Consider the following 12,628-nt stretch of genomic DNA (forward strand, 5'->3'; position numbering starts at 1 on the left):
CAAAAGTACTAGGTTAAGGAAGACAGAGTACCTTGTCAATCCCACAAATCCAGAGTCTGCTGACACAGAGTGATGGGATGAACCATCCTATGCCACATGATGTAGGCCAGATTTAGGCAGTAGTTCCAGTCCTTCCCAGCCAGAACAGAACAGGATCTTTCTATCCAAACGAGACTCTGCTGAACATGTCTTTATCAGCCCGCACAGTTGGACTTGATCTGTGGAGGTCCCTTCCAACCTCTAACATCCTGTGAAGCCTGTTCAGTACAAGCTGCAGACATTCCTGCATTGTTCCCATCAGCACACATCTGAGTGCCTGCACTGCACTGTCTCCTTCCTCCTGGAGAGAAAGTGCTGGTTAATGATTAAGGAGAACTGAATGGATAGGAACAAGAGCGATAATCAAACTAGCACTCTTGATTCACCTCTAGGTAAGGCAGAAGGCAGTGATCACTGGGCTCACGAATTTCCACAGTGCATCAAACCAGATGCTTGATACACTGTGGGCTGCTGCTACACTCTGGCACAGAAGAGTGAAATAGAAGAATACTGTCTGATGGCATGTGTCTCCACGAAGAGGATAGTTTAACTGCATTGTGTGTGCATTATGCATATATATGCACAGAGAACAAAATGATGAGTCAGTAGCTTCGAGGTGTGAAAGACAGAAGGCAGCACTTGATTCTCCCATGGCAGGCTAACTGCCTCCCCCCCCACCTCCACTCACAAAGCTAAGAGCCGCTCCTGAATACTCAGGGTGATTAAGAAGGGCTGAGGATCAGAGAGGAAATGTGTACACAAGGATAAAAGATTCACACTCAGCTATGCAGATATGCTGGGATTAGCTTCCATCCAAACGCAGGGCTGGGGAAATCAGCAAATACAACAGGATTAAGAAAGGGCTGACAAAGGATCAGCTTTTGTAGCACACTGCTGAAAAGTACAAACAGGAACACAGGCAGGCAGTCTGCAACATCAACAGTCAGCTAAAAAAATAGGCTGTGCTGCCTCCATTTTATTTGTCTGTGCCAGTTCCCAAAACTTCATTCGCTAACACAGGCATCTATGAGACACCCATCTTTAGAGCTTGCAGCAGCTTCTTCCAAAGCTCACAATCTCTGTGATACTGCCACAGAGGCTCCATAGCTTTCATGTCAGAGTGGCTTGCCTTTTTTAAAGATAATATACGTTTCAGCATGAGATTACACTCAAGCTTTAACAGCATTCAACAGAAAACAACAGGCTGACCTAAGGACCATAAAAGAGAACAAGACTGAGATTAAAACCCTGACTGAAACCCAAAGTCATACGTGGAATTCATGGATTTCAGCAGCAAATGAAAATATCAAAGAGACAGATTTCTGTCAATGCCTTTCCTTGAATTGAACAAAAATAAATATTTCCAATACTCATTACTAAACTGTTGGAACAAATATCTTGGCACCTTCAGCAACACAAGTGACCACTGTAACACTGCCAACTAAGTGAACAGAAATGCGTCATTGCGGCAACCAATGCCCTAAGAATTAGTCAGCTTAAAGTCTGAATATTAGTAGAAATGCCACTGATTCCTTTCCTTATCTAGCCAGTAAGGCTTAGTTGTGTGTTCTCATTGTGGCCAAGTTATGCAGACAAGCAGGTACATCTGACTATTATATTGTTTTACACAACTCAAAAGAAGAAGGATCTGGTGTCTGTGTCACTACTCACATTTTTCAGTTTGACTCTCACTGACCAAGCAAGTCCAGAAAACTGTTTCATCAAGAATGAAGATATCCCTGCTCTACAAGATGAGGTCATTACTGGAGTCTTCCAAACCTTCCTAAGTCTTCTGTAGTTTGTTTTGGGCAAGAACTTGTTCAAGCAATTGGTTAACTTCCTGTATGCAGGCAAGTGCCCCAAGCACATCCCCTTCAGAATCCACAGCATCTGCTCCTCAGTGGGGTCCAAGCCACCTGTGATTGAGCCAGCTCTGATACCACACTGCTGTAACCTGGGATCAGGCTGTCAGGAAAAACAGGTGGGCGAGAAAGAGTTGGGAGGGCCTCCCCACTTGGCTTGGGAACTGCTCAAGCCTGCATGCCTGGCCTGAGCTATATGTTAAAGGCGCTTCTGCACTTGACGTTGTATCCCGCTGATGCTAACCTTCTAAGTTGGCTTCCTGGCTTGACCTCAGCCCCTCCTCATCATTACACACTTGCCTGATGAGTACCAGACTCCTGACTGACCCTGATCATCAGATATACTCTGCTCTCCTTGCTCAGGTAATGTGGGACTATGCACTTCCTTAGAGAGGCCCTCTCTGCCTTGCTTTTACCTTCAGCAAAAGAATGTTCTCTTGCTGCTCCCTGGCAGTGAGAAAGAACAGGCTGCCCCCAACTAGTGCTTCATCTCTAACACGAGTTAAACCCTGCGTGAACATCAATACCTTTTCTCTACTACAACCTTCACAGAATAGCTGCACTGCTTTTTGTGTTCAAATTGTACTGCACACATTTGATACCAACTCATCACATTTACTAATTCAGTACAGACCAAGTCTCTGTCCCCTCTTCCCGCAATAGCTAACAGGACTCTCATGTATGATGCTAAATGGCTGCAGAGCTCTGAGGAAAAGGATAAAAGGAAGTGCTCTGCCATCTGCTTAGCTGGGCTTCATAAGAAGATCTGTGAATCCAATCTGATCTGAAATCCAATCATGAACTTCTTATCATTCTCTGCTAAGACATGCAGTAGGAATAATGTTTAAAATCAACACAGAAGCCCTTAAAACACACAAGCACAGCCAAAACCTCAAGTCCGCAGCTCACAACAGAGCCATGCTTATCAGGCTAGACTGCAGCAACACAATGCATCCAGGCATGGACATCAGTTCAATGGTTAGTCCAGAACGAAAGCCATGAAAATATGTCAGATATGTTTCATCCATGCTCTATCCCAGATGAAAGGTCTGATCTGCATCCATCATCCAAATAAAAATACCAAAGGAAAAAAAAAGCCTCAAGTGCCAGGATCAGCACCACAGAGAAAATCTCTGCTTCTTCAGCTCACCAGTCTGAGTGGCAGACATAACTTCAGCGACAGCAATGCCAAGGCCCAAAACCCACAAAAGGCAAATGAACTTCAGCACTCTCATTCTCTGCCTCAATGCAAGGTACAGAGAGCAGCAGACAAATTTACAGCCTCAATTTTTCCATTAGGAATACAAAAAACAGAAAACAAGAAGGGATGCCAAGCTAATCACCAAATCCATGTCATTCTGTAAAAGCAGTCTGGTAAATGGGGTGCAAGACAAGAACCTGCAAAGCTGCGGGTTTGCATCACTTCAGATTTAAACAGTCTCTGTTGCAGAAGACTAAAATGGAGGAGAGCTTCTCTGCTACTTAATCCATCTTGGAGAAAAAGCAACCCACAGTAAAAGTCACATTCAGCTCCTCATTGTCTAAACCACATTTTTGAACAATACATAGTGCCAGTGATGCCCATATCATGTCCCAAGGTTTACTCCCTAGCTGAGCTGAAGCACTGAAGCAACAGCACAGTCTTTTGTGTGTGCTTGAGGAGCTCGTTTAATTAAATAACATAGTGTCACTCCTCAGGGGGTTAAATAACTATTTACTTCTTACCTCCTTCCACAAACCAGAACCCAGGCTAATGGCTGCTGCAAATACTGTAGCTAGAAAAACTCTACAAACTACTGTGCAGTTGAAATTCCTTGCCTTTTCTTACATGAGTGTTTGCAGAATTATCCATAATAAAGTCTTCCTACTTTCAACATCCTAAAGAAAGCAGAGAGACTAAGCCCGAGCTCACAGGAGTTCTCTACACTTCATTTAGAGGCACAGGGCTTCAGGAAACTTTGCTGCCACACAGCCTGTACCACCTAGAGAAATATATTTGCTGCTAAGTTTTGCCATGGGATTACCATCAGACTGCGAAAAGCAACTAGAATTTGCAGACAATTCTGTTTGCCAACCTGTCAACGTGCTGATTTACTGTGACAAGCTTTTCCCTCTATATAATAGATGTTTCTGACAGAACCACAGCAAGAACTTCCCTGAATTAAACTTCAGCTGCATCGTTACCTCACTAGAGCTGAGGCAGATGACATCCAAAACTAGAAAAAGAAATCTCCTTTTCACCCAAGACCTCATTGCATCAAAGAGACTAAACTCCTTCAGTTAAGGGAAAAATAATGCTCCTTAGAGATTAAGTTCAAATTTATTTCCTGGCAGTTTATTTTACGTAATTTGAATCCTTAGCTAATTAAATATTGGATTTTAAATATGATAGTAAATGAGGGAAGCAGGAAGAGTGGACGGAGAATTCTAACTTGTCTTCTGTAGTCTTCCTAGCAGCATGCTCACGTAAAGACATCTGTCTTGTAAATACTGAAAACTAAACACATTTAAGGGCAAAAGATGAACGCTTCATATTCTAATTCTCCTAGCCAGGCCTTTAAAGAAAAGCAAACCCAACACTTTATGGTCTAGGCACTTATGAAACCATAGCATATTTGTGTAAGAGAAGGACAATTCTTTTCCATATCTTACCTGCGCATTGGCTTTCCGTCCATGCACCGTGGAGAGAAACCTTCACCCTGGGATTCAAGACCTGATCACGAAGAAAAAAACAGAAAAAAAAGAAAGCATCCAGTGATATTCTGAAGAAAGAGAACCTTTCTTCCTCTCTTCAGGCCAGCTCCGGGACAACAGAACTGACCACATCCACACACTAATACGCCTTCAGGCTCTAAGCTGGCTATAAAATTCACAGCCTAGATAAACGACATCTGGACTGCAGAGAATAAAGCAGAAGGAAAAAAACATCATTAAAAGTAATTTCCCCACAGTTGCATAATGGTCCTTTAGGTAAATGGAGCACACACATCATAAAGTCAATAAACTGCCTGTCTCCCTGAATCCTTAACGCTGTTCTACCGAAGGAAAAAATACCTCAAGTAATTCCGGCTCCTTGCTCTGAGCCAGGAGGCATCTCTCCCTCATACATTCACCAGGGATCTAAAGCAGGCTGGCAGCTAATAAGCAGCACAGCACTGCTCAGCAGCCACACTGCAGAGCCAGGATTGGATAGAAGATAAAACTTGTGCCTGGAAATTGAAGATAGCCGCGTGCCCCAGAGGTAAGAAGGATGCTAGCAATGGCACTACAGCTGTAGAGATTAACGATGCTGCCTGATGCTCACTACAATTCCACTCCAAATACTCATTTTCTGAGAGGAGCAACAGTTGAAAACTGCACAGGCCTTCAGTATTCAACCAAGGACTTCTAACTCTCATGCAGATTAACCCTTTTGGCAAGGGCATCACTCAATTCCAGTTTGCTAATGACCACTCAGCAAGGATAAATTTAATGCAACTGTTTAAACCCGTAAGCCTAACTTTTGGTCACGTTTTAAAGGAACAGAAGGATGTTATTCCCACACTGACACTCACAGACTTCTTCCCATCCAGAAACAGTGTGAAGCGAGAAACCAGTGAAGCTACAGGAAAAGCACTGACAGAAGGAGACTGAATGACTCTTAAAATAAACAGAAGTAGCATTTAAAATAGAAGAACTTGAATTTAAGAAGAATTTCAGAAAAGTGAGATTATCAGGCTGAAGCCTTGCATCTAACATTAACAAAATATTTCTGGCACAATTCAAATTAAACTACTAACTGGTCACAGCTTTACTTAGCTGCATGAAGAAGCACTTGACTTTACATGCAACATTCTCTAGGTACATTACCAGGCAAACACAAAGGGAGCTCAGACTTGCTGTCTTCCACAACTGCAAACCACTCAGGTTCTCACTTTCCTGCAACTTAAGAAATCCAGCTCCTCCCGGTTAGGGCACTCAGTGCCTACCAATCTAAATCGGAGCTACCACTGCCCAGCCTGTGCCCAGTCAGACTCGCCTATCTCCTGTCTCCGGCTTCGAAGCGGTTACGGGAAGAGCCTCGACACCCGCCGCCGCGGGGAACACCTGCTGCCCACCCTGAAAAGTGGCATCTCCAGACCCGCCCGTGTACAGGAGCACATGCGAAAGCCGTTCTGAGCACTCGGCACAAGCGAGGAAACGTGGACGATGCTATTCTTGGACCCTGATTGCACCAGATTTTATCCCCTTAAATCCGCATTAAAGTGATGAAGAAAAAAACAAAAAGGAAAAAGCAACAAAACACTCTGGTCCAGAATCCCCGACTTAGCGTTCTTCGCGGGGCAGCAGCGAGGTAAAAATAAGAGTTTCCTCGGCAAAACACGGCCCTAGCTGCGGAGCACCGGCAGGTACGAGCAGGTTCTCCGAGGCGTCCGGCTGCTCACCCAGGAACGTTCCGCCTCAAATATCCAATGCCAGCAGCCCGCGGAGCACAGGACAAGGGAGGCAGGGGCACGGCCCGCAGAACCAGAGAGACACGAACCATAGACGGGGACACGCTCCCCCGTGCTACGGCGGCTTAAGCACCGGCCCAGGGACGGGATGTACGAAGGCCGCGGTGGGCGCCGCGCCGCGCCCCAGAGGCCTCCAGGGACGGCGAGACACGAGCCACTACTGCCCCAAACCGCCAGCACGGAGACGCCCGGCCAAGGCAGCGAGCGCCAGCGGAGAACGCAGGAGACGGACGGCAAAGCGGGGACTCCGCGAAGCAACGAGGAGGCAGAGGGCTGACCCAGAACCGGGAAGCCGCCCCCTTCCCTGCCGCCGCGCTTCATCGCTCGGTCACTTATGCACTCACGCTAGGCGCGGGATCCAATGCCACCGTCCCGCGGCAGACCCAGCCGAACCGAGCCCACCCCGCCGGGCCCCTCCTCAGCGGCAGGAAGCGATCCGGCCCGCTCAGCGCTCCTACCAACCGCCGCCGCCGCGGGCTGCAGCGCGCCCGCCCCTTCCGCCCCCGCCCGCCCTGCCCCGTGCCGGCGGCAGCGGCCGGCGGCTCCCGGATCGCACCGGCCCGGCGGCAGGCAGCGCCTGGCGTGCTCCTGGCCTGCCCGAAGAGATCGCCGCGGCGCGTCCAAGGCAGCCTGGCGCTCCGGGGTGACCGGGTGCACGCGTTCCCGTCAGGCGGAAGGGACCGCAGGATGCGCATGACACCGTCCAGAGCAGTCAGGATGGTAGATGTGGGCTTGCACGGCTTGTGCTCCGGAAGAGACTTTATGTCCGCCCTCCTAACGTGGGCTGCCGCTTTGCCCGCAGGAGGATTTGCAGTGGAGCCATGGCGGGGCTGCACCGCTGGGACACAGCACTGGGTGCAGCTCGGAAGGTGCTCTGGGCACGGCCCACATTCCACGGGACACAGTCTCGCTCCCTTGCTGGGCTTGGGCTCTGCTCGGGACGCAGCTGTGGGAGCAGCAGGCTTCAAAATCCACCTGGACACGCCCTCCGCACCTCCATCTCCGGCTGCACTCCCTGCCAGTGGGCAGCAACAGGCAATGTGACGTCCCAATACCCTGTGTGACATCAGGCCCTGACTGGCTTTCTAAGCAGAACTTGCAGGCACAGAGGGGCAGGCTTGCCGGGGGTGGTCCTCACTGCGTGAACTCTGCTCAGGGTGACAGCCCGAGTCAGCTCGCACGCTGAGAGCTCCTCCTGGCAGACAGCATGACATGGCTCAGCCTGGTTCTCTCCCTCACAGTGGCTCTCTGCCTGCTGTGTCTGGTGCCCCATGGCCCTACGCTTGGCATCTCCAGCTGGCTTCTTGAATCCAGGACCCAAGAGCTTCCTGGAGAACCGAAGACGCAGCCTGGTGATGCTGAGAGCATGGCTTCCAGATGCCAGCGCGGCTATGGCTTTTGCAAGCCCCACAGGTGCTGGAGGGGCGTTCTTCCTGAAAAGGCAAAGCAGCCTGACGCCAGCCCGAGGAGCACCTCCTCGGAATGGCCGGGATGCTATAACCTTCGGCAGCTCCAGCAATGGGGCAGGGTCTGGATGAGCTCGCTGCTTGAGGATGAGAACCGAGCGGACAAGGACCCCAAGAACACGTTCTCAGACTGGCCAGGAAGCTTTGCCCTTTGCAGACTCCAAAAGTGGGTCTGCTTCAGGGCAGGCGTTCTGCCTGAGAGTGAGAAACAACCAAGTGCTGATGCTGAGAGCCCATTCTCGGAATGGCCAGGAAGCTTTGGCTTCCAGAGACCTGAGAATTGGGTCAGGTTCAGGACCACTGGTGTCTGTCCTGAAAGCCAGAAGAATCCAGATGCTGGCCAGGAGAGCGTGTTCTCAAAGTGGCCTGGAAGCTCTGGCCTTCGGAGACTCCAGCTCTGGGCCTCTGACCTGCCCTTCCTTCTGGGCCAGCTTTGGGAACACAGTGCCCAGGCAGACGTGACCTGCCCGCTTTACTGGGCCTGTCAAACCTCGTGGCTGTTGTGCATGGTCTGGATTGCACTTGGCCTTTGGACAAATGCAGAGAGACCCTGCACCCCAGTAAGTCACTGAGATCGGTCCCACAGCACGGGGCTGGGTTGTATGGAGCAGGGAAACCCAACAGAGCTGGCCAAGGTGGCTGGCAGTGAGCAAACAAAACCCTGACGGGGCAAGAAAGCCCCATCGGGACCCGAGAGCTCCTCTAACTCCTCTACCCCAGGGGCATGCCAAGCCGCAGGGCTGAATCCCTTTGCAAGCCCCCAGCACCACAGCGACCTGCTGGAGGTTTCCTCGGCCCAAGGCAGTGCACAGAGCCGCCCTGCAAGGCTGGAGTTCCTCCAGAGGAAGCCAAGCCTAGCAGAACACCGCTTGGCCCCCCAGGCCCCCAGCTGCTGCACTGTGACCCCGGCCCTGTCATTTCCAGGGAAGCAGTGCGACAGAATCGTCTGCCGTGAGGGCAGAGTGCAGGAAAAAGGACAGCCAGAGTCGTTACGAGCAGCTGCGCCGGGTGGAGCACCGCATGGCCGCTTGGGACAGCCTTGTCCGTCGCCTCTGCCTGCGAGAGCTCCGGCACCGCCACTACGGGAAGGCAGCGCAGGAACCAGGTGAGGAGAGCAGAGCTTTCGCCAGCTGCCCTGCGAAGAGCACAGCCGATCCCCAGCCCGATCCCAGCGCGGGCACCTGCAGGAAGGGCCCTTCGCGCCCCGCCTCACGCCCGCAGGGCAGGGGGCAAACAGGCTTTCAGCGCCTCTCCTCTCCCATTCAGACCACGGGGGGAGAGGGGCTTTGGGGTATACCGGACTCCAGGACACCGTGCAACTCCACACAGAGAGTGTGCCCCGTGGGGTGCCAACAGGCCTGGTTGCTCTCCAGGCGGGGCACAAGCTGGGGCAAGAGAGAACAGCCCCCCGCGGCCGTGATGGGCCCCACGGGTGCCCAGGTCCCAGGAGGAGAGGCCCACATCCCGTCAGGGTGCCCACATCCCCGTGAGGGTCCAGCAAGGAGCCCACATCCCGCTGAGGTTCTGTGCCTCACCATGTCCCAGTGAGCTTTGTGGCAGGTGCTCCCCACATCCCCTAAGCTGGCAATGTCCAGCTGCTGCCAGAGGTTCCTGAGGCCCTTGGACCTCCAGGGCTGCTGCGAGAGAAGGCACTGCACCAGGAGGAGGGGCGGGTGGTGTGGGTAGAAGTGGGTTGATAACAACTGCAAATGCAGCACTTTGGTCCACCTAACCATGAAATCTATTCAGGGTCACAGCCAGCTGCTGAGTAGAGGTTGACCTCAGCCTCCTGAAGACTCCCTTTCACTGAAGAGGACAGCCAGAGTAAGACAGATGCAGAGATGCCTGGAAACCTCAGCTAAACTCTTCCATCTTCCAGCATTGTTCCCATCAATAAAGTTCATCACTCCTCTGACTCGTGGCATTTCGCTATGAGGGGAACCTGCAACTGGCAACATGAAAGGCAGTGCCGGGAGACAGGCTGCTGTGTGTGGCCTTGCAGAGGTCAGGCCCTCTTTCTGTTCTCCAGGGACACATCAGGCCACATGGCTGAACCCTCTGGGAACCCCCAGCACAACGTGGGGCCAGACACAGGTTTCCTTGTCCCAAGGTGTTGCGCAGAACAGGCCTGAAAGGCTGGAGTTCCCCCAGAGGAAGCCAAGCCCAGCAGGATGCAGCTTGTCCCCTCGAGCCCCTGCCCCCTTCACTGTGCCCCTGGTTCTGTTCTTTCCAGAGAAGGAGACAAACGCAATCCTCTGCCGTGAGGAGAAAGCACAAGGGCAGAGGCAGTCATGACAAGTTGCTGTGCTGTGTGGAGGCCAGCACGGCCAGGTGCCACAGTCACGTCTCCTGCCTCTGCCTGACAGAGCTCTGGCACCAGTACTGCAAGAAGGAGCAAAAGCAAGGAAGGGCGAGGAGAGCCTTCTCTTGCTGCCCTTACAACTCCAGCTAGAATGTGTACCTGGCGGATTGGTATCAGAGTGGTACAAGCGACTGCTGCTGCGCAGGGAGGGTGCTAACCTCGGGGCGGTACAGAAAAGGCATCCATGGCAATGAGATGCCCCTTGGGTGCCCACAGCCCGAGAGAAGGGGCCCACGTCCTGCCAGGGTGACCACATCCCTGTGAGGTGCCCGGTGAGTGCTGACGTCCTGCTGAGCTGCTTGGTGCCTGCCATGTCCCACTGAGGTTTGCAGGGATTGCTCCCCACATCCCTGCCAGGTGGCAGTGGCCAGTGCCTGTCCACAATCCAGTGGGTTCCTGGGGCCTTGGGACCTCCAAAGCTGGTGGGAGGGCAAGCAGTGCAGCAGGAGAAGGGGCAGGTGTGGGTGAAAGTGAGTGGGTAACAGTTCCAACTGCAGCACTTTGATCCAGCCAGCAGAGAATTTTCTTCAGGGTCACAGCCGGCTGCTGGGCCAGGCCAGGCCTCAGCCCACCGAAGGCTCCTGGGCTTGAGACCACCTTCACTGAGCACCATCTCCCCTGGTGGCTGGAGGCCAGGATAACTCAGCGGGCGGCGTGCCTGCAGGGGGGCCACAGCCAAAGGGTGCCCATGCCATAAGGGGTCGCCTGACTCCACCCCACCTGGCACTACAACCAGCGGGCATTTGGCAAACTTCTGGGGAGGGTCCCCCTTCCCACCCGCCCCTCGGTGCTGCCGCGGCCGATTGCTGGCCCCGTGAAGGCGGCAGGCAGAGCTGACCTGGCGCCAGCCCGAGGAGCACTTCTCAGAATGGGCAGTGTGCTACGGCCTTTGGCAGCCCCAGCCATGGGGCAGGGTCTGCATGAGCCTGCTGCCTGCCAGCTCTTCTGGTAAAATTCACCTTACTCTCATCTGCCCAGGAGACTGACAGGAGGGGATGAACTTGTCTACTGCAGTCCTGAGCGCACAGAAGGGTGCCACAAAGCACCCCTGCTCCAGAATTCCTGCAATCCTATCAAACTGTTTTCACTGGGGCAAGTCGGTCCCAGCAGCATGGGCCAAAGGACCTTTCCTGGCTGCCATCCCACCACCTCTGCTTCCTGGCACACACCAAGCCCCTGCTCCAGCACACCTACCACACCTTGCTCTCCAGATACCTCCACTCTTGCAGTACAACCCTACAAGACTCTCCTGTGACACGGCTGCTGCAGAACTACTATATTAAAGGAAACTGATTCTCACGCTGGGCATGGGAGAACACTCCCTGGACAGCCCTGGGGATGAAATGCTGCAGGGACACTGCTCTCCACCAGGGTGCAATGAAAGGGACACAGGCCACTCTAGTGCATGCTCTGAAAAGGCAATGGGAGAACTCTTGATTACCCAGTTTCAAGTTACCCACCTAGGACCTGTGCATGTCCCACACAGGGGTATGGGACATGCTGAGCAGCCTAAGGATGCCTACACCCTGCTGCCCCTCTTCAGACAGGCTGCTCAGCAGCTGCCTTTCATCATCTATTGCTCCTTTCTTTCAGAAGAAGCTGCTTCTCCCTACTTGTATCTTAGAGACCCAAAATCTTCCAAGAGCAAACTCGTTCCAAGTGAGGAATGACAGACACAACCCTGCCTTCCATAAGCCAGCATCTAGCCTGAGGGTTGACACAAGGGCATGGCTAGGAGTCCTACCACGCAGATGGCCATAAAGCTCCAGAGAGGCTGAAAGGATCCACATACTGTCCCAGCTTAGGCCAGGAAGCAAGACATACCCAGCACCACCTACCAGGGACTTTGCTGGAGGTGCGACAGCAGACCCACACCTGTGGTGGAAAGGGGCATCAGACACAGAAGGGGATGCTGCTGTAAGACTGAGATCATAGAATCACAGAATCAGCCAGATTGGAAGAGATCCCCAAGCTCATCCAGCCCAATTCAGCACCCAGCCCTGGCCAACCAACCAGACCATGGCACTAAGTGCCCCAGCCAGGCTTGGCTTCAACACCTCCAGGCACAGTGACTCCACCACCTGCCTGGGTAGCCCATTCCAATGCCAATCACTCTCTTTGCCAACAACTTCCTCCTAACATCCAGCCTAGACCTCTCCTGACATAGCTTCAGACTGTGTCCCCTTCTTCTGTTGCTGGCTGCCTGGCAGCAGAGCCCTTCAGGGAGCTGCAGACAGCAATGAGCTCTGCCCTGAGCCTCCTCTGCTGCAGGCTGCACACCCCCAGCTCCCTCAGCCTCTCCTCACAGGGCTGTGCTCCAGGCCCCTCCCCAGCCTTGCTGCCCTTCTCTGGGCACCTTCCAGCACCTCAGCATCTCTCTTGAATGGAGGAGCCCAGAACTGGACA

General features: G+C 52.7%; 2 protein-coding genes across 7 annotated transcripts in view; one reads left to right on the plus strand and one right to left on the minus strand.

Moving 5' to 3' along the window:
• Positions 1-7,119, minus strand: part of KLHL20 (kelch like family member 20) — a 28,001-nt gene extending 20,882 nt beyond the window's left edge. For 2 of the 6 annotated variants that reach the window (XM_064148214.1, XM_064148215.1), the window contains exons 1-2: positions 6,951-7,118; positions 4,554-4,614 (exon numbers count right to left, since the gene is read on the minus strand). In XM_064148214.1, the coding sequence (XP_064004284.1) occupies positions 4,554-4,614; positions 6,951-7,089 (200 nt within the window). In that variant the 5' untranslated portion in view covers positions 7,090-7,118. The other 4 variants (XM_064148212.1, XM_064148217.1, XM_064148216.1 and 1 more) reach the window with 4 other exon arrangements.
• On the plus strand, positions 6,917-9,775 carry LOC135177764 (uncharacterized). The gene is made up of 3 exons (XM_064148223.1): positions 6,917-8,420; positions 8,785-8,965; positions 9,610-9,775. Exons 1-3 carry the CDS (start codon positions 7,602-7,604, stop codon positions 9,630-9,632), a joined length of 1,023 nt encoding a protein of 340 aa, XP_064004293.1. The 5' UTR covers positions 6,917-7,601; the 3' UTR covers positions 9,633-9,775.
• The last annotated feature ends 2,853 nt before the right edge of the window (positions 9,776-12,628 follow it).

This window comes from Pogoniulus pusillus, chromosome 8 (genome assembly GCF_015220805.1).
Source record: "Pogoniulus pusillus isolate bPogPus1 chromosome 8, bPogPus1.pri, whole genome shotgun sequence".
NCBI classification, from domain to species: domain Eukaryota; kingdom Metazoa; phylum Chordata; class Aves; order Piciformes; family Lybiidae; genus Pogoniulus; species Pogoniulus pusillus.